This window comes from Hibiscus syriacus, unplaced genomic scaffold (genome assembly GCF_006381635.1).
Source record: "Hibiscus syriacus cultivar Baekdansim isolate YM2019G1 unplaced genomic scaffold, ASM638163v2 tig00116971_pilon, whole genome shotgun sequence".
NCBI lineage: Eukaryota > Viridiplantae > Streptophyta > Magnoliopsida > Malvales > Malvaceae > Hibiscus > Hibiscus syriacus.
In genome coordinates this window covers 472,456-496,175 of record NW_024063495.1, presented here as the reverse complement: position 1 = coordinate 496,175, position 23,720 = coordinate 472,456, and the positions used below count along the sequence as shown (strand labels likewise).

Genomic DNA, 23,720 nt, shown 5'->3' with positions numbered 1-23,720 from the left:
ATTTTTCACGATTGTCCATTATAATGGATATATTATGGAAAATGAGTTCAGAGTTGTTTTTCAGTCTTAAAGACCTATAAATATGATTCAAAAGGAACATCACATTTATAGAAATGAAGCAGAGAATAGAAAGAAAAATTCGAGCTACAATTGATGGTTTGAAATACAAGTTCATGGTATGTCACAATCCAGTTAGATATATTGTGTATCAGCTGAAAGATGATGATATTGGAACCATGATTGGATTATACGAGTGTTGACACACCATTTCGTCTCATTTTGTGTTATACGATTTATTACATTTATATGCATTGTATATTTATATAATATATTTATGTTTATATCATGTATTTATTTTTTTACATGTTTTGTATCAGGTCCCATATTACAACAAGTGTTAAGCCCAAAGCTATTACAACTGGTGGCCCAATACACAGCAAGCCCGTTTACAAAACAAGCAGCCCAACAGTTCAAACCCAAACCCACTTGGAGCACCCAAACCAGTTTACCCGAACTGGCCCCAAAGTACCTAGGTTCTTTTCGAACCCTAGCAGGCCCTTCAGGGCAACATCGCCGCACTCCCCACTCCTCACGCCTCCAACGACCGAATTTCTCGACAACAAGAAAACAACCAACAAACAAACAAGTTTTAGTTCGAGAGTCTAAAAATAGGTTTTTGGCTATATATGCACACATGTAACAAGAGAAAGGGATGAAAAAATCACACGAAAATTTCAGAAAAAATAGCAAGAAATATTTGTAATTTTTTTCCCGAAAGGAAGAACAATAAAAGAAGGTACTTTTTTTACCTTGGTCGGCTTCCATCGTTGTTTGCATGTGGTCTTTGTTTATTTTTTTCTTTTTTGGTTCGAATGAAAAACCGAAAAAAGGGGAAGGTTTTCGAAAGTTTTTATCCTACATCTAGTCTCCCTCGAAGCATTTTTGAATAAACCAAGTTGATTTTTGGGAAGAGGAGAAAATATCTTTTGAAAGGTGTACTTTTTTTATATACCCCCGCCAATGAACGGCAGTCGTTGCTTATTTACGGCTGCCGGCGAGGTGTGGCCACCGGAATCTAAGTTGGGCCGCCGTGTTCTTCATTTGCTGAGAACCTTTTGATTTTTTCAGAAAAATTTGGCTTTCGTTTTGATCTTGAGAGAGGGGGGAAGAATTATGAAAATTGTTGTTGAAATGTGGCTTTTATACATAACCTGAGTGAACCGTTGACCCGACCTATAGAACCCCAGGGTCTGCGTGTTTTACCAAATTAATGGGAATTGCAGTCGTGGTCCCTTGTTTTTTTAATCTTCCATTTTGCTTCTTTTAATTTATTTCCTCTCGAATTGTACCACTTATTTGTTTTCTTTTTTAATCTAGTCATTTATCATTATTATATATATATATATATATATATATATTATATATTTTTTATTTTTTTTTTTTGGTTATCTTTTATTTTATTTATTTTCCTAACGTTTCATTCATGTATGTATATATTTTATTATTTATTTATATTCGTTTTAAATTCTTATATACATTCATTTTTGTCATTATTGTTTCTTCTTTTTCTTTTTTATTTACTTATTTCATTTATTAAATACTATTATATTATTATTCTTATATACATTCATTTTTGTCATTGTGTTTCTTCTTTTTTTTTTTATTTACTTATTTCATTTATTAAATACTATTATATTATTTTACTTTTATTATATTTATTATTTTTTATTTGTTTTTTTATTATTATTATTTCTTTTTTTATTTAAATATCATTATATATTTTAGTTTTTTATTCTATTTTTACTATTTTTATTTTATTTTACTTATTTAATACTATATTATATATATTTACCTACTTAGTCCCCCTATTTTTCCTTACTGTCATCTCTCTCTCTTCGACCAAACTTTTACCTTTTTTTTTTTCGGTGAATGGTGGTAATGGATTAATAGGTTAGGTTTATTTTTTTTTTTTTTTTTTTCTCTCCTATTATTATTATCATTTTCTTTTTTTTTGTACCTAATAGTTATATATTTTATTTTTATTATTACTATTTATTTTTTTGTTTTGTTTTTTGTTTTTTGTATTTTTTTTTGTTTTTAATTTTATTTAATTTATTTCCGTAATTAGTTAACTTATTTGGTTTTCATTGGTTGTTTGTATTTTTTTTTTTTTATTTCTTGACATTTATATAGTTATTTTTTTTTTTGCATTTTACTTTAGCTAAGATTTTTGACTTTTTAGGGTATTTTTAAATCCATTAAAGATGAGTAATTCGGATCGAACTTTACCTTCTAATTAACTTGCAATTTTCTTAATTAAAGACAATTGGAAATTAACTAGTACCGAAAGGGCAGTTCAATGGTGCTAATCCCTCATTGACTGTAACCGACTCTGAATCCGACACATCTTTGGTAAGATACAAATCAGGTAAGAAATAAGATATCCAATCAATCCATTTGTTCTTAAAATAAATGGCAGTGGCGGCTCTAACCCATTATTTCAAGTCGAATCCCAATTCCGGGCCCAACCGAAAAATGGCCGCGACATCTTGGCGACTCTGCTGGGGACATGTAAGTGAGTCAAGCCAGAATTAATTTCGGTTGTCTTTCGGAGTGAAAATTGCAAATTTAAATTTAAATTTATTTATTCGATTCCAATTATTATTTGATTATTTTTCAAATAAATAGTTGTACTGAATTTTTTTAATGATTTTAGATCTTTAACTTTTTTATCTAAGGTTTTATACCCAAGCTCCAAACCCTTTTTAAGTGGGGGTGAAAGCGATGCCTTCGTGAGAATTTATTCTCCGCATAGGCCCAGCAGGTAACCTTTGGGATTCACATACCTTATGTCTTCGTGTGAATTTATTCATCGCGCGAGATAAGAGAATGTATACTTTTGAGTTTAACTTAGTCTACATAAGCTTGTAATGGGCTTAGGACTAAGGGTATGACAAGCCCAAGGGGGCACCAACAAGGAGAACTATGATACCTTTTTTAGAACCTAAACCGGTAGACTACAGGGAATTAAAGCCACCCCAAAACCTCATTTTAAACCCTAGGTTATTTGAGATTATTTCCTGCTTTATTTTTTGTTCAAAGCATGTGAACTAGAAATTTATGCGGTTAGGAATGGTTCAAAATTAACATGTGGGATATAGATCATGTCCGAGTAGAATAATAAACATGTGGGGTAGATATCATGTGGGTATTACTTTTTATTTCATTATTTTGATTTACCTCACTAACTCTTTTTCATTTTTGTTCTCTTTCATTTTTTATCATTTACATCATTCAAAAGAGGTGTTGATCCACCAAAATGTGTTCGTTAACGTAAATAATTTGTATTAATGGAAAAAGGGGTTATGATACAAGAGATGAAAAGCTCAAAGTGGCTATGGTTAGAATAGACCGAGTTTACACCGAGCATGCCAAAAGTCAACTTTTTGAGCTGGAAAAAGTTACAGAGGCAGACGAGAAAAAGGTTATTGACTTGGGGAGTCCCTTCAAAGACAACAAGAACACGATGGCAAAGCGATAGATGAAATTGGAGGTCATTGTGGATGAATTCAAGAAACATGCCAGTGTTCGATGGAGGGCTCCAATGGCTTTCCATTAGGAAACATGACTCAGTAGAGAGTGAAAACCAGAGATGCAACCATTCGAGATTTCTTGGGACAAGTACAAAAAACAGTTTAGAGAGGCCGAAATGGCTCGACAGGGTATTCAACTGGTGACAGAGACGCGGAAGATGAATCAACCTATCAAAGCTGTTCGGGGTCTAGAAGAATATACCTTTAAAATGTTTTTGTCTCTTAATAAATAACACTTTTGTCCCCAATAAAGGTTATTTATAATAACAGACTCGTTTTTGGATCAATGCCTAGAACATTTCATGCATTATGCATTCTTGCATATTTCGTATAATTTTTCTTTTTTCATTACATTCTCATTAACTAACAAGGGATGTCTCATAAAAAAAGGGAACAAACACCGGGTCTACCTCCACAAGCTTCAGACACGTGTCATCCTCACAACACCCCGCACAAAGAAAATGGAAGCCAAGATTGCTCAACTTGAGAAACATGCTAAGATTACAGAAGGATCTGAAAGAAAAAAAATCAGAATAGCCAGAGTACCCTAGATACAATCTCGAAAAGCCAAGAGTCTTTGGTCGATCAGATTGTTGCCAAGTTAGTTGGCCTACGTCACAAGTGTGCCTGGGGCTGGTTTATCGGAAAGGGTAACTATGTCACCTACCCCGCAGGTTGTTGTCTCACCTAGAATCTTACCAGGACTTCAAAATAATTCGGATGGTTACCGTATTTCGAAATTTGGTGAAAAAGTTAAAACAAAGATGGTATAACGACCATTAACAATGAGGTAGATCGAGTAGAAGACCTCCCTGAAGAAGAATGAAGAAGAGATCATCAGTTTTTAACACTAGCAAAGGTGTTACAATCTCCAATCAAAACCAATTGCAGCTGTACCATTAGGTGCTACTAGAAAAGATTCGAGAGAGCCAAGGAGAGAAAAGAGGAAAGAGCATTTCGATCTCATTTGCATGACATATAAGGAGCTTTATCAATAGCTATTCGACACATATGTGGTGTCACCATATCCAGAGAAACCTTTAAAGCCCCCATACACAGGTGGTATGATGAAATGCACACTATGAATATCATGGCGGTGTTCCGTGGCATACTATTGAAAACTGCCTCACCTTTAAGAGGATTATCCAAATAATGCGCAACAGGAGCTGGATTCATTTCAATAATTCAGAATCACCCAACATTGCACAAAACCCTCTATCTAATCATCAAGAGAATGAGGAAAATGTAATCACCAAGGAGAAGGGTAAAAAGGCCAAAACCAGAGTTTCCGAAGTGAAGTCACCTCTTGCTTGGGTATGGAGGCAAATGATAAATGCGGGATATCTTGCACCGCATCCTGTCACATCAGATTCCAAAGGTGGCAGTTATTGCTGTTATCACAATGAAGATGGACATGATGTACAAGAATGTGCCGAATTTAGAGCCTTGATCCAGCTACTGATGGATATAAAAGAGCTGGAATTTTACGATGAAGCAAGGACACTCCCGAATCTGAAATTTGTGCATCTAAGGGTATATCAAAAAGAGCCCCGATAAGTGAAACAGTTGAAAGATGGGGAACAAGTACAGATGAAGGCCCCAATCCTCGATATTCTGGAAATAGTGGGGCATCCTAATGAGGCTTTATTCCATTTTGCAGTATCCTGTTTGGACTTGTTTTTTTTATTTCTTTTTGTAACTTGCTTTTGAACTTTGACGTATTTCTTATTATAAGGATATTTAAATGAATTTATGATGAGTATTGAATCAAATTTGCAGACTTGAAATTCTTTGAATATCAACTAAATTAAAAAACTCTGTAAATGATTCAGAGTTACAGATCTTTGACAGAGTGACAATCAAACAAAGAACTTTGGCCTTACCTCAGAAATATACGCTCGAACACCATAAACAAGAGGCTTGGTATTTAGATATGCATTGGAGCAGACAACATGGGGAATCTTTTGCATATGACGTTACTATACTTTTGTTTAAGACTTTCAATGATGATGGTGATCTTCACAGATGGAATAGTCGAGTACGTGAATCTAATTCAGACCATTTATTTGGAAATTGAACTCTAAAGATGAGATTTCTTGACTTTCAACAACACCTAGACTATAACAGGTTCTTCTTGACAAACTAAGAAATTGGACCCGTATACCCAGATTATAATACAATAAAGCTTGAGTTGTCCCTCTAAAGCAATTGGCTAAACGCCCCGGCTTTATGGATAAGATTCAGCTAGCCTGATAAAGGTGATTATAATATACAATAAAGCTTGAGCTGTCACTTTAAACAATTGGTTAAACGCCCCGGCTTTATGGATAAGATTCATCTATCTTGATAGAGGTGATTATAATATTGAACTGTCCCTCTAGAGCAATTGGTAAAACGCCCCGGCTTTATGGATTCAGCTAGCCAGACATGGCAAATTAAATCAAATTTATTTAAATAAGGAGTTAATGTAAAGATGAACTAAGGGAGTCAAGGAACACCTATTATAGTCAATTTCACACGAGCACTCAGGAATTTCATTTTTAGATCGATATTTCTACACTACCTTTGTTAGAGGAGTCTACGAAACTTGAACAAATGGAAGATTTCAGAGAACCGAAATAGAAGGTCTAGTAATTGATTATGCTAGTTGTGTCACTTTGTCGGCATCTGGTTAAAATGCCAAGCCGAGAAGAGGGGCTTGTTGTGATGTTCAAAAAAATAAATGACATTCTCGTGGCAAAAATCTTAAAAAATAATAAGCCAACCTGAAACCAGCACATCAACTTCGACATTTGTCAAAGAGCTATAACTCTAAAAACATTAAAGAACTATTGATTAATTTGATTTTCTATGAACTCATGTTTATGATTTGATTTGATTGCGAGCCTGAATTAAGGGGCCTTACTTTACAAAATTCTTATATCCTCATATCTTTTTTTCCTCCTAAAATAAAAGAAAGAGAAAAAACATTTTCAAACAGGACAATCTCAAATGTGAAAGGCTTCAACCCAAGAAGAAAATGGGGCATTTGTCAAAGAGCTATAACTCTAAAAACATTAAAGAACTATTGATTAATTTGATTTTCTATGAACTCATGTTTATGATTTGATTTGATTGCGAGCCTGAATTAAGGGGCCTTACTTTACAAAATTCTTATATCCTCATATCTTTTTTTCCTCCTAAAATAAAGAAAGAGAAAAAACATTTTCAAACAGGACAATCTCAAAGTGAAAGGCTTCAACCCAAGAAGAAATGGGGCATGGTCAATTCTGAGTACAAGACCGACAGACAAAACGAGACTCCATCCAGAAGATAAAATAGAACTAATTCATGTTGCATGCATTAAACATATTTAAGAGCATCACATTGTCATTTTTCGCATACATAATTTTTGCAGCTTTTAAGAGTCAAGTTTCAACTTCAAGATGAAAATACTCGATTCAAAAGCACCTTCAAAGATTAATGGTGGTTGCTTAAACTCAGCATGAGAAACTACACCTCAACCAACTTGACCTATTGAAAGATCGACAGATCTCAAAATCAACTTCGGACGGGTCAAGAGCCAATTTAGAATGAATCCAGTTCAGCTTAACTCAATGACAAACGATTATTTTATAGTTAAAAGCCAGATTTCAACTCAACGACGGATGCTATACGACTGACAGACTACCTCACTTATCTTTCTCACAAAGAAGAGTCACTCGACAACATCTCACATGGATTTCCCGCGAAGGGGAGTCATTCAAAGGTCATCTCACTGGTTAGACCCGTTAAGGGGAACCACCTGAAGAATTATGATTGGCTTAGACCCGTGAAGGGGAGCCATTTTTCACTTAATGAACTAGACAGCATAGCTCAAGGCGAGAAGGGTTATCTGTCAGAAAGACTTCGAGTTCGATTATACTCAGCTCAAAGGCATATCAAGTTTGCAGCATAGCTCAAGCAAAAAGGGCTATCTGTTAAAGACCTTCGAGTTAGATTACACTCAGCTCAAAGGCATATCAAATTTACAGCATAACTCAGGCGAGAAGGGTTATCTGTCAACCAAGACCTTCGAGTTCATTACACTCAGCTCAAAGGCATCAATTTACAGCATAGCTCAAGGCGATAAGGGCTATCTGTCAACCAACTTCGAGTTCGATTACACTCAGCTCAAAAGCATATTTACAGCATAACTCAAGGCGAGAAGGTTTATCTGTCCCAAGACCTTCGAGTTCAATTACACTCAGCTCAAAGGCATATCAAATTTACAGCATACCTCAAGGCGAGAAGGATATCTATCAACCAAGACCTTCGAGTTCGATACACTCAGCTTAAGGCATATCAAATTTACAGTATAGCTCAAGGCGAGAAGGGTTATATGTCAACCAAGACCTTCGAGTTCGATACACAAAGCTCAAAGGCACATCAAATTTATAGTATAGCACAAGGCGAAAAGGGTTATTGTCAACCAAGACCTTTGAGTTCGATTACACTCAGCTCAAAGGCATATTTACAACATAACTTAAAGCGAGAAGGGTTATCTGTCAACCAAGACCTTCGAGTTCGATTACACTCAGTTCAAAGACATATCAAATTTACATAGCTCAAGCGAGAAGGGCTATCTGTCAACCAAACCTTCAAGTTCGATTACATTCAGCTCAAAGGCATATCCAATTTACAACATAACTCAAGGCGAGAAGGGTTATTTGTCAGTAAAGACCTTTGAGTTCGATTACATTCAGCTCAAAGGCATATCAAATTTACAGCATAACTCAAGACGAAAAGGGTTATCTGTCAACAAAGACCTTCGAGTTTGATTACATTTAGCTCAAAGGCGTATAAATTTATAGCATAGGTCAAGGCGAGAAGGGCTATATGTCAGCAAAGACCTTTTAGTTCGATTATTTAGCTCAAGGACATATCAAATTTACAATATAACTTAAGTCGAGAAAAGCTATCTATCACCAATAACTCGAGTTCGATTCCATTCACCTCGATGACACATCAACCACATGATAGCATTGAGAGACTACTTTCTGGTTAAAACCGAGGTCTTTAAGTCAAGAAGAAGATCTGGGGCAATCTCTCAAGTTCATTACAACATAACTCAAGGCAAGAAGGATTATCTGTCAATAAAAACCTTTGAGTTGATTCGTTCAGTTTGAGGGCCTATCAACCACATGGCGGAGTCAAGGAACAATTTTCAGTCAAATTTTCAAACCAAGGTCTTTAAACGAGAAGAGATCGAATTTGATTACAATTTGGCAATGAGCCACACTCCGATTCAAATTCTGAACTATGACTTCAATTTCATATAGTTTCAACTCTTCGACAAAGGACATTCGATATGACGAAATTTGTGTCTTTTAATCTTTGTCCTATTTCGTTACACAATAATGGGCAAAGAGGAGCAGCTGTAAACACACATTTCGGCTCATTTTGTGTTATACGATTTATTACATATTTATAGCATTGTATATTTATATTATATTTATGTTTATATCATGTATTTATTTTTTTTACATGTTTTGTATCAGGTTCCATATTATAACAAGTGCTAAGCCAAAGCTATTACAACTGGTGGCCCAATACACAATAATCTCATTTAAAAACAAGCAGCCCAATAGTTCAAACCCAAACCCACTTGGAGCACCCAAACCAGTTTAGACCCGAACCGATCCCAAAATACCTAGGGTTTCTTTTGAACCCTAGCAGGCCCTTCAGCGCCACAGCTGCCACCCCCACTCCTCATGCCTCAACGCAGATTTCTCGGCAATAAAAAACAACCAACAAACAAGTTTTAGTTCGAGTAGGAGTCTAAAATAGGTTTTTTTTAGCTATATGCACACATGTAAACAAGAGAAAGGGGAGGAAAAATCACACGAAAATCTCAGAAAAAAATAGCAAGAATATTGTAATTTTTTTCAAAAGGAAGAGCAATAAAAGAAGGTAATTTTTACCTTGGTCGGCTGCCATCGTTGTTTGCATGTGGTCTTGGTTTATTTTTTTCTTTTCTGGTTCAAATGAAAAACCAAAAAAATTGAAGGTTTTCGAAAGTTTTTATCCTAGATCTAGTCTCCCTTGAAGCATTTTTGAATAACTAAGTTGATTTTTGGGAAGAGGAGGAGGAGATCTATCGAAAGGTGTAATTTGTTTTATATGGCCACCGTCGATGACGGGTCGGTGTTGATCTACGGCGTCGACTAAGCGGTGGCCATCGAAATCTGGATTTGGGTCGCCGTGTTCTTCATTTGATGAAGAACCTTTTGAATATTTCAAAGAAAATTTTAGCTTTCGTTTTGATCTTGAGAGGGGGGAAGAATTATGAAAATTGTTGTTGAAATGTGGCTTTTATGCATGACCCGAGTGAACCGTCAACCTGACCCACAAACTCCCAGGGTCTGAAATGGGGGAATTGCAGTCATGGTCCCCTATTTTTTAAATCTTCTATTTTGCTCCCTTTAATTTAATTCGAAACCCAATTTCCTCTCGAATTGTACCACTTATTTTGTTTTCTTTTTAATCTAGTCATTATCATTGTTATATATATATATATATTTATTATTTTTTTATTTTATTTTGGTTTTCTTTTATTTTTATTTTTTTCCTAATATTTCATTCATGTATGTATATATTTTATTTATTTATTTATTGTTCATTTTTAATATTCTTATATACATTCAGTTTTGTCATTATTTTTTTTCTTTTTTATTTGCTTATATTTATTAAATACTATATATTTTTTACTTTTATTATATTTTATTTATTATTTGTTTATTATTATTATTATTATTTCCTTTTTATTTATATATCGTTATATATATATTTAGTTTTTTATTCTATTTGACTATTTATTTTATTTTATTACTTATTTAATATATATTATATATTTTACCTACCTAGGCCCCCTAATTTTCTTTCCTGTTATCTCTCTCTCTTGACCAAACTTTTACCTTTTTTTCTTTCGGTGAAGTGATGGTAATAACTAATAGGTTAGGTTTGTTTTCTTTTTTTATTATTTTTTCTCTCCTATTTATTATTATTATTTTCTTTTTTTGTACCTAATAGTTATATATTTTTATTATTTTTTTCTTTTTTTAGTTTTTGTTTATTTATTTATTGTTTTTTCTTTTTATTTTCTTCATTTTATTTGATTTGTTTCCGTAATTTAGTTAACTTATTTGGTTTCATTGGGTTTTTGTATTTATTTTCTTTTTATTTCGTGAAATTTTTATAGTTATTGTTTTTTTCTGCATTTACTTTAGCTAATTTTTTCCTGACTTTTTTAAGGGTACGTTTTTTAAATCCATTAAAGGTGAGTAATTCGATCGAACTTTACCTTCTAATTTAACTTACAATTTTCTTAATTAAAGACAACTGGAAATTAACTAGTACCAAAAGGGTAGTTCAAGGGTGTTAATCATTTCTTGACTGTAACCGACTCCCGAATCCGACACATCTTTGGTAAGATGCAGATCAGGTAAGAAATAAGGTATCCGATCAACCCATCTGTTCTTAAAATAAATGATTGGTGGAGGCTCTAACACATTATTTCAAGTCGAAGCCCAATTCTAGTCCCAACCGAAAGACAGTTGCGACAATGAGTCAACAAATATTTCAGTTATTGAGTTATTTATTGATATGCGTAAAATATCTGATGTTTCTTGGTCATCAAGAAATGTGGCTGGAGATTCATCTCAAATGGCTTTTGGAAGTGAGTTTGAAGACCCGACATACAGATCGATAAATAATTTTATGGTGCTATTGGAAAGTGAAAATGAAGTAGGTGGAATATCCACAGCAGTAGAGTACGAGGAGAAAAACATATATAACTCGGAATTGACTGTTAAAATTGATGTTGAAAATTGATGTGGAGAAATCCATAATGATTCCAGCGAAGATGAAGAAACTGAGGAACTGGTTTTGGCCGACGATGATAATTTTGGCTGTGGTGGTGCACATAACCTGGCCACTGATGAAGTTTTAACACTGTATCAACCTACCCCTCAAATGTTCGAGATAGATTTTGATGCGATGAGGGCACCAGAATTCCCATACATGCCACATACCTCCATACCTAATGGTTGAATCATTCGAAAATTCTGGTGATTTTTCGGTTGGGATGCAATTTAGAGGAAAAGATGAAGCTACGTTGGCGATTAAAGAGTATTGCATCAAATGTCATGTTGATATCTATGTTGTAAAGTCCAACAAAAAAAACCATATATGCGAAGTGTGTTAAATATGACCTAGAGTGTAAGTGGAAGATCAGAGTGTCCAAAATTCAAAGACATGATGCTTGGGTCATCACAAGGAACAGTAGTCCTCACACATGTTTGTGAAACTCAATCGAAAAAGATCACAAACTATTAGACTCCGATGTAATATACGAATACGTGAAGATGTTGATTGAGAAGAATCCAATGATCCCTTGTTCAGTGTTAGCTGCATCTATTTGAAGCCAATTTGGATACCAAGTAAAATACGACAAGGTTTAGAATGCGAAAATTAAGGCAATGAAGCTACCATATAGAGATTGGGATATATCATACAATAATTTACCAATTCTTTTACAAGCAATGAAGCGATTCATCCCGGGAACCATAGTGAAGTCTCAAACCATGCCAACATATAACAAAGATTGTTCCAGGAAGAAAATATTTCATAGACTTTTGGCCATTCAAGTCATGCATAAAATGATTTCAATTTTGTAAATGTATGGTCAAAGTAGATGGTACGTGGTTGTATGGTCAATATAAACATGTATTGTTGATGGCAGTTGCGCAAGATGGTGAACAAATATTCCCAATTGCATTCACCATTGTTGAAGGAGAGACAACATATGCATAAGATTTCTTTTGACCAATCTATATCAATATGTCGTTTGAGAAGATGGAGTTTGCTTCATATCCGATCGAGGAACATACATTTTAGCGACAATTGAATGACCAGGAAGTCGTTGGATACCTCCGCATACATATCCCATATTTTGTATCCGCCATATTGGTAAGAATATATCGATCAGTTTCATAACACCCACATTTGTAGCAAGATAGTAAGCATGAGTAAGTTTTATTTCCAACATGTGTGTATTGATTTATGTGGTTTTTTTAGTTGAAGTTTAACTCAATATATTATGAAACAAGATACGAACTACGCTGACCAAATTTTGACAAGAGGTTGGAGAATTTGAAGGTATTTTATGATGATCAACATGTTTGGAAGTGGGCTTCGAAAATACCGTGAGAAAATAGTCGCAAGCATATGACAAGGGTCGACAATACAGACACATGACCACAAACCTTGCTAAGGCCATTAATTTAGTACTAAAAGGTACATATCATTCCCAATAGCGAGTATGGTGAATGAGACACTTTAGGTTGGCTAAGGTTTGGTCCGATAAAGGCAAGGATATTGAGTAACTCATAATAGAGGATAAACTTGGGCCTATAGTGGTGGAAGCAATGGGTGCAAATGAGTGATTGGAAACCTCAATGCTTGTTCATAATTTCGATCGAGTTGATCATACTTTTATTGTGTCATGCATACGCCACAATGAAGGAGGAGAAGGCCAAACATTTAGAGTTGATTTACGATACAAATAGTGTGATTGTGGTCGTTTTCACATGCATAAGATATTAAATGTCTACAACTATGCGTTCAGATAGGTCTCAAATGAATTATATTGACTGAAAAATGATGACGAATGACTGTCAAATCCAATGCTTCGTAGAAGTCCAAAGGGTTGACCTGAGCCCAGTAGTATTCATACCAGTATGGATTTCCATGCTAGAGAGAAATTTCAACCAAAGAGATGCGGATTATGTAGAGGTGAAGGTCATTCAAAAAAGAAATGTCCAAATCTACCGAGATATATGCCTTATTAGTATTCATACGTGTATATTTGAATTTTTTATAATAATTAACTTGATTTTATAATAATTTATGTATATGTATATATTTGATTTTATAATAATTAACTTGATTTTATAATAATGTATGCATAGTAATTAAATTTATTTATAATAATTTATGTATTTTTTAGTATAATAATTTATGTGTTTTAAGTTGAAAATATATATTTTAAATATTTAAGTTAAGGTTAAAAATTTCAAAAACAATATTTACTTATGTTTACAAAATAAAATACTAATAAATTTAAATATTTAATTTAACATATAATAACATTTTATTTACTATTAATTTTTATACAAATATCAATTGAGTTTATAATTCTTGTCGATGTCGTGGTGTTGTGGAATGATAATGTCGAGGCGGACTAATGCATTGTGGTTGTTGCGCTTGCTCAGAGTATAGTACTCATCCTCATTCATTGGGGGCATATCAACTAGTATTGTGAATATATGCCACCATGATGCTCTCCCATTCCACCATTTTGCTATTTCATCCCTTCTGGAAACATAGACTGATAAATGATCATATTTGATATCATAGATGTCATTTGCTCAAAGTCATACGTCGATTCAAACATGGGAGAGTTGATGGGTGCATGAGGATGCATTAACTCCGGCATGTATGCCGAAATAGAAGAATCATCAAACGGTTGTGCTGTTTCTGCTTTATGTTGCTGAGATGAACTCCCACTTCCACTCGGTATAAATTTATCGATTGTACCAAATTTTTTCTTATATTTTTCAAACTGTTTCCTTTCTCCCAACGTTGTCAGGTACGACTTTCCATGATCCCAATAATACTGAAGGTAAGCCAAAGTCTCAAAATTAAATTCATTATCTTGCATTGGATCAAGAGATGGCACGTATGAAGCTCTGTTGTTCCAAGCATTAATGTAGTCTGCGTACTTCGCAACCCAGTTCACGTTGTGCTTACCCCGTCCATCTAATCTGTGCAAGGGGTAATGATCCTATGGAATGAGCAGAATAGGTTGGTGGCACCCGAACTGCCTTAACACTCAATCTGCAAATAATATCTCAACAATAGCAAAATCAATCAATGGTGTAACAGTACTACAATTTTGACAACCCTCCAAAAGCTCTAGCGGCACACACACTAAAACTTCTGGCTCCATGTACGACCTTCGATTAAACTGTAAAATTAACATTTAAAAAATTAATTAGACAAGAAATTATAAAATTATAAAATTATAAATAAATAAATATTATTTTATATTTATATTATAAAATTAGGCATCCAAAAATTATTTAATAAGGAAAACTTATAAAATTATAAATAAAGAAATAAATATAAAAAAATAACTTAATTTAAATAAATTTAATTTAATTATATAGTATTATTATTATTATATTATATATTATAAAATATATATTATTTTTCTATAAATGTTGATCTTCAACCGAAACTTTTTGACATTATTATGCACTAGCCCGACCTTTCTATTTTATGCTTCCATCTATAAATCAAAAAAAATATTTGTTACTTCTTTTTAATCACAATAAATAAATTATAATTTACAATTTAAATTAAAATTAAAATAGAGAAAATAAATATTATCTTTCGACAAGAGGAAAGTCATTTGTTGTTCGACTAATCGATGTTAAAAATGGAAGTCTGTGCCAAGCCCAAGATTGTAGCAACATCAGACATCCACCGATTTTTGTTATATTAATATTATTGACGATTACTGACGCCTTGCACATCACGGTACAAGAACACCATTATCACATATCCCCAACTGTAATGACGTGTATCCTCAAAATTTCTCAAAAACGGGAGATACTGCGTGTGAACCACATTATCAGATTTATTCAGAATCAAAACTCCCCCAATCAACTACAAGATATAAGCTCAAGTTGCATATACAATTTCTTCTAGGGTACTATTTTCTTGGATTTTAAATTGATTCTCCAACCACGACAGCCTCAAACGCCACCCTTTTAAATATGAACTTACTCGGGTGTAACATCCCAAATTAAGGGTTAATGACTAAATTATAAAATTTCAAAATTTGGGGATAAAAGTAGAATAGTTGAATAATTCAATGATTCATATAGAGATATTTCCTGAAAGTTGTTAGTAAATATTAAAGGAGTCAAAGGGCAAATGAGTAATTGAACAAGGAAAATAATTAAATAATAATTAATATGTATTATAATACCCATGTGGAGAATGATTGAAGAGATAAACTTCTAAGCAATTCTCTTCTCCACGTGAAAGCTCAAGCAAAAGGTAAGTTTCCTCATTAGTTGATTATTTGTTCAATTAAAGGTTGGGTTTTGATCGTTAGATGATAACTAAGCTTAAGGAAAGCTTAAGTTATCTTAAAATCAAAAGATAAATGAGTTATGATAGATTAAAGAAAATGAGTTTCTAAGTGACATTTTGAATAAGAAGGTTTAAATGAATTTGGAGGATAAATTTGACTTGTCATCTATGAGAATAAGAAGTTAAAAGTGTTAGAATTAAGTTTGGATAACATGGAAAATTTGGTATGATTATTGATTTCTATATGGAGAATAGAATTTGAAGTTTAAGATGAAATAATAGAAATAAATGAGTTTAAGCATGTATATTTGAGTTAAGAATATGAAAGGGAATGAAACTTGAAGAATTGAAGTTGAAAGAGTGAATTTTCGTGCAATGAGTGCATCGATGCATTAAGGGGTGCATCGATGCATGGATATTTTGAATCTATTTTGTGTACCGATGCACCTATAGTGCATCGATACACTCCAAAAGGAAAAGCTAAAATTTGGTTTATTAAATTAGCCTGAGTTATTAACATCAAGTTATAAGGTTTAGGCTTCTGATAATCGTCTCGGAAATTATGCTTATGTAGAAATTGAGCCTAAACAAGTTTCGAAACAATCAAAGAATTAAGATCGAATCAAAGCAAGGCTAAGGTGAGTGCAATTTAAATTGTACTTATGTTATTGTATGTGTGACATGATTTATATGAGTATATGCTAGTGTGATTGTGAATAGGTAGAAAGGAAACAAGAGATGATATAATAATCTATTATAAGATATATGATATGAAAATATGATAGTGTGTTATGTGAAAGAACTATGAAATATATGAGTTTATAGGTGCTAAGTGGTGTATATATATGTTTATGTGAAACCATGCAAAGTGATACGAGCTATGTGAACATAAGTGACATAAATTATATAAAAGTAAACTATGTGATTATATGCACATGTGATATGTGACAGAAAATGAGAAATATGGGATTAAAAGAGAGATGATATGAATAAGTGATGTGAATATGTGAACATAAGTAAACAAGACATGATATATGTGCTTACATGAAAATATGAGAAATAAGAAGCTATATGATAACGATATAGAGAATGAAATGAATGACATGAAAGTGTATATAGGAATATGTGATATGTGAAAGTGAACCATATATATATATATATATATATATATGAATATGAGAAATAATATATGCTATATGATATGAAATATATACTTACACATACAAGTGGTATGTGACAGAAGAGAAAGAACAAGTGATATGAAATTATAATGCCCATGTTATGTGATATGAGAGCTAGTGATATAGTAGGCATGCCAAGAGTCGAGGGTTTACCTATGTTCTACGGAACATATGGACAGAATTACCTATGTTTTTCGGGACATATGAACAGAATTACCTATGTCTTCTGAGACATATGGAATATACCTATGTTCTAAGGAACATATGAACAATTACCTAGGTTTTCGGGACCTATGGACAGTTGTCGAGGTTCTTTATGACCTCTGGATAGGTCCTTCAGGATATTTATATGAGCGGTGGTGACAACATAGTGGTGCACAACCTCAATGTACTCACATACCTTAAGTTCTCAAAAGTATACATGGGCTAATACATGATCATTAAAGACAATAAATAACTTGATATAATACTATGTGTGCTCTGTTGTAAAATGATATGGATGCCCGATGGTGAGTATAGAAATGTTCAGTATATGCTTACATGATATAAAGGAATTAGTGATAATAATATGAGTACTGATAAGTATTGTAAATGGTATATGATTTTATATGATATGATAGTATTAATTGTTTATGCATTAATATGAGTAGAGTAATATCATATGTTTTCATGCCTCATTAAGTTAACGACTTAGCGTGTGATTGTTTTACACGTAGGTTCCGAGAAGAGAAAGATTGATAAAAGTTATGCAATACATGTCAGTTCTCCTTTCCAAAGATCAGATCAGAAAAGAAATGTACAGTATGTATTTTGTAATAAGGATAGTGGTTGGCATGTAAGTAAGGATTTAAATCCGATATATTCTAATCGGTTTGTAAAATTATATGATAGAGTTTTGCAATGTTTTAAATGTGTATATATAAATGGAATTTTTGTACGAATGAAAACTCAGATTTTTATAAATTTATATGTATTTTGCTAAGTACTGTAGCAATACTGTAGCAGTGCATCGATGCACTGTAGCAGTGCATTGATACACTATTGATATTCAAAATTTTTTACTGTTCACGGTAATGTTCATTACTATTCATACAGTACTATTCACTGTTCATACCATATTTTACTGTTCATAAAATGTATATTTTCTTAAATTGGTTATAACAAACATGATTCAATAATATATTATCGTATTTTTCTTAAAAAGAGTTCAAATGTTCTATTATTTTGCAAGAATAAAGGTTTTGAAATATCAATGTGACATCTCAGACTCGTATCCGGGTCGGATACGGGTTGGGGTGTTACATTGGGCTTGCCCAAGAAACTCATTGCAAAGTGCTTCCATGGTATTGTAATCATTTCTTATCAACATTGACATCCCATTTGTTGGAACCATGAGTTGGAAGGCCACATCTTCTAGGGTTATCATGCATTCTTCGCACGGAAAATAAAATGTATGTGTTTCTGGCCTCCAACGTTCAATCAATGCACTTATCAAACCCGAGACCAACTTATACTCTCGAACAATTGTAACATAATAAAATTCAACCTCTTCCAGATGATCTTCAATCAAAAGGTGTGACTTAGCGGGAATATTGATCCGATTACGAAGGATTCGCTGCTCGTCTTCCTACAATTATAATAATCATGAAATTAATCAATTGATCATAAAATAACCATTAATATTTATTATATTTAATAAACAATTATAATATTTTATTAGATAATAATAACACCATCGCTCCCAAATGGCTAGAAATATGTTGAACGTCAAGATGAAGTAGTTGATTTGTTCTGCCATTTGAACGAATATGTAAAAAAAATTAATAACATTAATAATTTAATAACACATAAAGTTGCTGCTTTTTGGAGGAAAATGATGCATAAAAAAACAAATACTACTAACTACATCTAAGTATTCAACACAAATAAGAAACACATACAAGTTACATACAAAAGTAATATCTATCCATGCATCTAATTTAAACGAATTGGTTTAGTAGATTAAATGTTGAATAATGATAATATTATAACGAATTCAATTTAAAGATTACATTTAATATAAACATTAATTTAATCTAAAAATAAATAATCTACTAAGTAACTAATTTAATTTAAACAAGTAAAAATTCATAAAAACAACAATAACAACGAAAATTATCTTGTTGCTCATCTTCTCCTTTAAACGTAATCTATTATATTTTTAAGTTAAATTCAAGATAATTTATTTAATTCGAACTCAACAACATTAATTAATTAAATAATCACTTTAATAAATTGAACAATTTAAAATTTATCGTCTACATCATTCATGCTATTTTATAAATAATATATATTTTATAAATAATATATATTTTAAAAAAGAAAACTAACTGGGTCAAATTTATCGAATAATGTAACATGGACCGACTTTATCTTTCTTCTATTCTTCTTCTTTCTTTCTTTCTCTTCTCTTCTTTATTCCTCTCTCCTCTTCTTTCTTCTCCCATTCTTTCTTTCACTCCCGGTATAACCTTCTCTCCCTACACCCCATATATATATTTAAAACCCAAGGGGCATGGATTTCCATGCGTCTTCGGGGGGTGGGAGGAGTCGCATGGATTTCCATACGCCTCCAAGGGGTTTTTGGTCCACGTAGAAGCAACGCATGGGGCATGCATGTGGTGGCATGGAAAGCCGGGCAGTCTTGGCATAGGGGAGCATAACCAAGCAGGAAAAATATAATGGAGGTGGGAGACGCATTGTAGGCACGGCGTCTCCCCTTGGTCGCATGAACTACCGTACGATTCCCTAGTGGACTGTAGCAATCACCCTATTTGAAGAATTAATCCCAAATGTGCATTATTTTACGAAATAAAAAACTCAACTGCATTATTCTAACAATTTAGCCCCCGTTCGGCCGTACCCAACCTCTATTTTCTCCCCTACAATTTTTCTTTCTCTCCCAGCCAAATTTCTACTAAAATCCATTTAAATCCACACATATTAAAATTTGGGTTAAGGATTTAAGTGTATATGTAATTAAAAATTTGGAATACCAGAGAAAATAATAGTCAATCAGTGATAACAACAAAAACAGTGATTAAAGATGGTTAGAAATGATCGACAATAGTTTATAAAGAGATTAAGATGAGAAATTTATTTATTTTTATTTTTTTTATAATTTCAAAAAAGATTGAGTACTTTTTAAAATTAACAATATTCTTAAAATCTTTTTAAAAATAAAATTTCAAAAAAATATGATACCTAATGAGTTTTTTAATTGTTATTACGATGTAATCACTTAAAAATATAATGTTTGAAATGTTTATCATTTATTTAAAATTAATTTTAAATATAATTTAAACATTTATTTTACCTTAAAACTTTAAACAAATAAGTAAAAATAAAATAAGAGGGTCGAGCAAATCAAAGGATTGCAATTGGAAGTGAGCATAGCATTAGCACACCTCACCATACGCTGCGGATTGTGTTGAATTCATCCATCCATTCATCTTTCGAGTTTTTGAGGGTATTTGGGGTTCGGGTCTTGCTTTTGGGTTTCTGGGATTTCCCTCAAATTCATGGATTCAACCTCCCAATATCCAAAGCAAACTAAAATTTCTGCCTTTCTGATGTTTCTCCATTAAAGGTATTCTCTTTTTTCCCTTCCCAATTCAAACTCCATAGATTTTAGGGTTTCTTTCCTATTCAAATATGCATTTCCCCCCTTTTTTCTGGGTGTTTTCTTTGCTTTCGATTCTGGGTTGTAGTAGTTTTTTTCTTAGCTTCCTCTGGTTACTGCTTTAGAATTTTGAAATAGAATTTAATGTCTTTTTTTCCTATTATTTTGTTGTGGGAAGAAAATACCTTTATCATGTATTACATGTTTTGTTAATGTAGTTTTTGTTGTGGTCGATTTGGTTTTCTACTGGTTAGGCCATGTCTGGGAAGAAAATAATTGCAATATGTCAGTCTGGTGGCGACTTTGTCACCAGTAAAGATGGTTCATTGACCTACAATGGCGGCGAGGCCTATGCTATTGATATCGATGAGCAAACCAAGTTAAGTGATTTCAAGTCTGAGATAGCAGATATGTTTAATTTTAGTTCTGCTAACATGTCTATCAAGTACTTCCTCCCCGGAAATAAGAAGACCCTCATAACCATCTCCAAGGACAAGGATTTGCAGCGCATGCTTAATTTTGTAGGTGAAACTTCGACCGTTGATGTTTTCATCACGTTGGAGGAAGCTGCTGCTTGTAATGTCTCCAACATGCCTGCTAGTAGGTAGCTACTCTTCATGTTTCTGAATTTACCATCCAAGTTGGCCCTCTCTGTTAATATTACATATGCTTAAATGAACAGGTCTAGCAGGACGACTATCTCTGAAGCTGGAGTTCCTATTGTTGTTCCTGCCAGTGCTGATGTTGGAATGAACGATGGCATTGACCAACTTGATATGGACATGCCGGACGGAACTCCTTTAGACTGTATGCCCATTAATATGATTGATGAGAGGCATCATAAAGCTGCTCAGCTTTGGGAGAATACGATCACCGGAGTAGACCAAAGATTTAATAGTTTTAATGAATTCCGAGAAGCTTTGCATAAATACTCAATTGCACATGGTTTTGCTTATAGGTATAAGAAAAATGACAGCCATCGTGTTACTGTTAAATGCAAAGCTCAAGGCTGTCCCTGGAGGATATATGCATCGAGACTGTCCACTACCCAGTTGATTTGCATCAAGAGAATGAACACAACACATACGTGTGAAGGAGCTTCCTTAAAAGCTGGGTACCTGGCAACGAGGGGTTGGGTGGGAAGTATTATAAAGGAGAAATTGAAAGTTTCCCCCAACTACAAGCCAAAAGATATTGCCAATGACATCAAACGAGAATATGGAATCCAACTGAATTATTCTCAGGCATGGCGAGCAAAAGAGATTGCCAGGGAACAGCTTCAAGGATCCTTTAAGGAAGCATATACTCTCTTACCTTATTTCTGTGAGAAGATAAAAGAGACTAACCCAGGCAGTATTGTCACCTTTAATACCAAGGATGACTCAAGCTTCCATCAACTATTTGTCTCATTTCATGCCTCGATATCTGGTTTTTTACAAGGATGTCGACCTCTAATTTTTCTTGACAGTACTACTTTGAATTCTAAATACCAAGGGATGTTGTTGGCTGCAACAGCTGCAGATGCGGAGGATGGTATTTTTCCTGTAGCTTTTGCTGTAGTTGATGATGAGACTGAAGACAATTGGACTTGGTTTTTAAGGGAACTCAAATCTGCTGTTTCTACATCGAGTCAATTGACATTTGTTGCAGATTTTCAGAATGGTTTAAAGAGGGCACTGGCTGATGTATTTGATAAATGCTACCACAGCTATTGTTTACGACATCTTGCTGACAAACTCAACAGAGATTTAAAAGGGCAGTTTTCCCACGAGGCAAGACGGTTTATGATCAATGACTTTTACACTGCTGCTCGTTCGCCGCGACTTGAAGGTTTCCAGCGGGCTGCTGAAAGTATAAAATGCATTTCTCCTGAAGCTTATGATTGGGTCATTCAAAGTGAACCAGAGCACTGGGCAAATGCCTTTTTCGGAGGAGCAAGGCATAACCACATGATCTCTAGCTTTGGGCAGGAGTTCTATAGTTGGGTATCAGAAGCACATGAATTTCCTATAACACAGATGATTGATGTATTACGGGTTAAGATGATGGAGTCGATCTATAAACGTCGTGTGGATTCCAGTCAGTGGATGACAAAGTTAACTCCAAGTAATGAGGAAAAGTTGCAGAAGGAAACTGCAATGGCGCGGTCACTTCAAGTGTTACTCACACATGGTAGCGTATTTGAAGTCCGTGGGGAATGTGCGGAGGGGACGTTTGTTGAGGTTGTTAATATAGATCATTGGGACTGCAGCTGTAAGGGCTGGCAACTTACTGGTTTTCCTTGCTGTCATGCTATTGCCGTCTTTGAATGCATTGGTAGAAGTCCTTATGACTATTGTTCTAGATACTTTACAACTGAGAGTTTCCACTTAACTTATGCGGAATCCATTCACCCTGTTCCAAATATAGATAGACCAATTGAGAATGAATCACTCGAGGTAGCCGTTGTAACTCCTCCAACTAAACGTCCACCAGGTCGGCCAAAGAAGAAGCAGGAATCAATGGACCTCATTAAACGACAGCTACAGTGTAGCAAATGCAAGGGCCTTGGCCACAACAAGAAAACTTGCAAAGAACCCTAGAGTAGATGTAGGACACTGTAAGTAGGCACCTATTCTTCATGGTTTTACAGCTATATAAGATTAATTAGTTTTGGTTGGCTATCTCAACTTTTTTTCCCTCTATTTGTCTTTTTATGATGCCTTTGCCATCAATCTATTTGATCAAATTTTACTCCTTTTATGTCTATCTCCATCATCCATAGCACTTTTAGATGGTCTTCGAGAATGAGACTGTCTTGTGCTATACTGGTAACTATACTAGTGATCATCAGCTGATGTTTCACTTGACAATCTTATTCTATTAACACGCCGATTCCTGGTTATAGTGAGCATCGTGTCTAATCTGAACATATATTTCCTATTACCAGTCAACACTGCTTGGTTAAGAGCTCTGCTACCCTATGCTCCACTTGTTGATATACTTAGGGGTAAATAGTTGATAGAATACTTGAGTAAAACTAACTAAATAGATAATATAATGTTATGTGACATATAACTAGCTTGTCCTTTATTTCAACTGTTAATTCTTCGATTGTTTATA

General features: G+C 33.8%; 1 protein-coding gene across 1 annotated transcript; it reads left to right on the top strand.

Annotated features, from left to right (window-relative positions):
• Positions 1 to 20,341: 20,341 nt before the first annotated feature.
• LOC120191932 lies at positions 20,342 to 23,398 on the top strand. The gene is made up of 3 exons (XM_039194795.1): positions 20,342 to 20,585; positions 20,873 to 21,222; positions 21,301 to 23,398. Exons 2-3 carry the CDS (start codon positions 20,876 to 20,878, stop codon positions 23,198 to 23,200), a joined length of 2,247 nt encoding a protein of 748 aa, XP_039050726.1. The 5' UTR covers positions 20,342 to 20,585; positions 20,873 to 20,875; the 3' UTR covers positions 23,201 to 23,398.
• Positions 23,399 to 23,720: the final 322 nt, after the last annotated feature.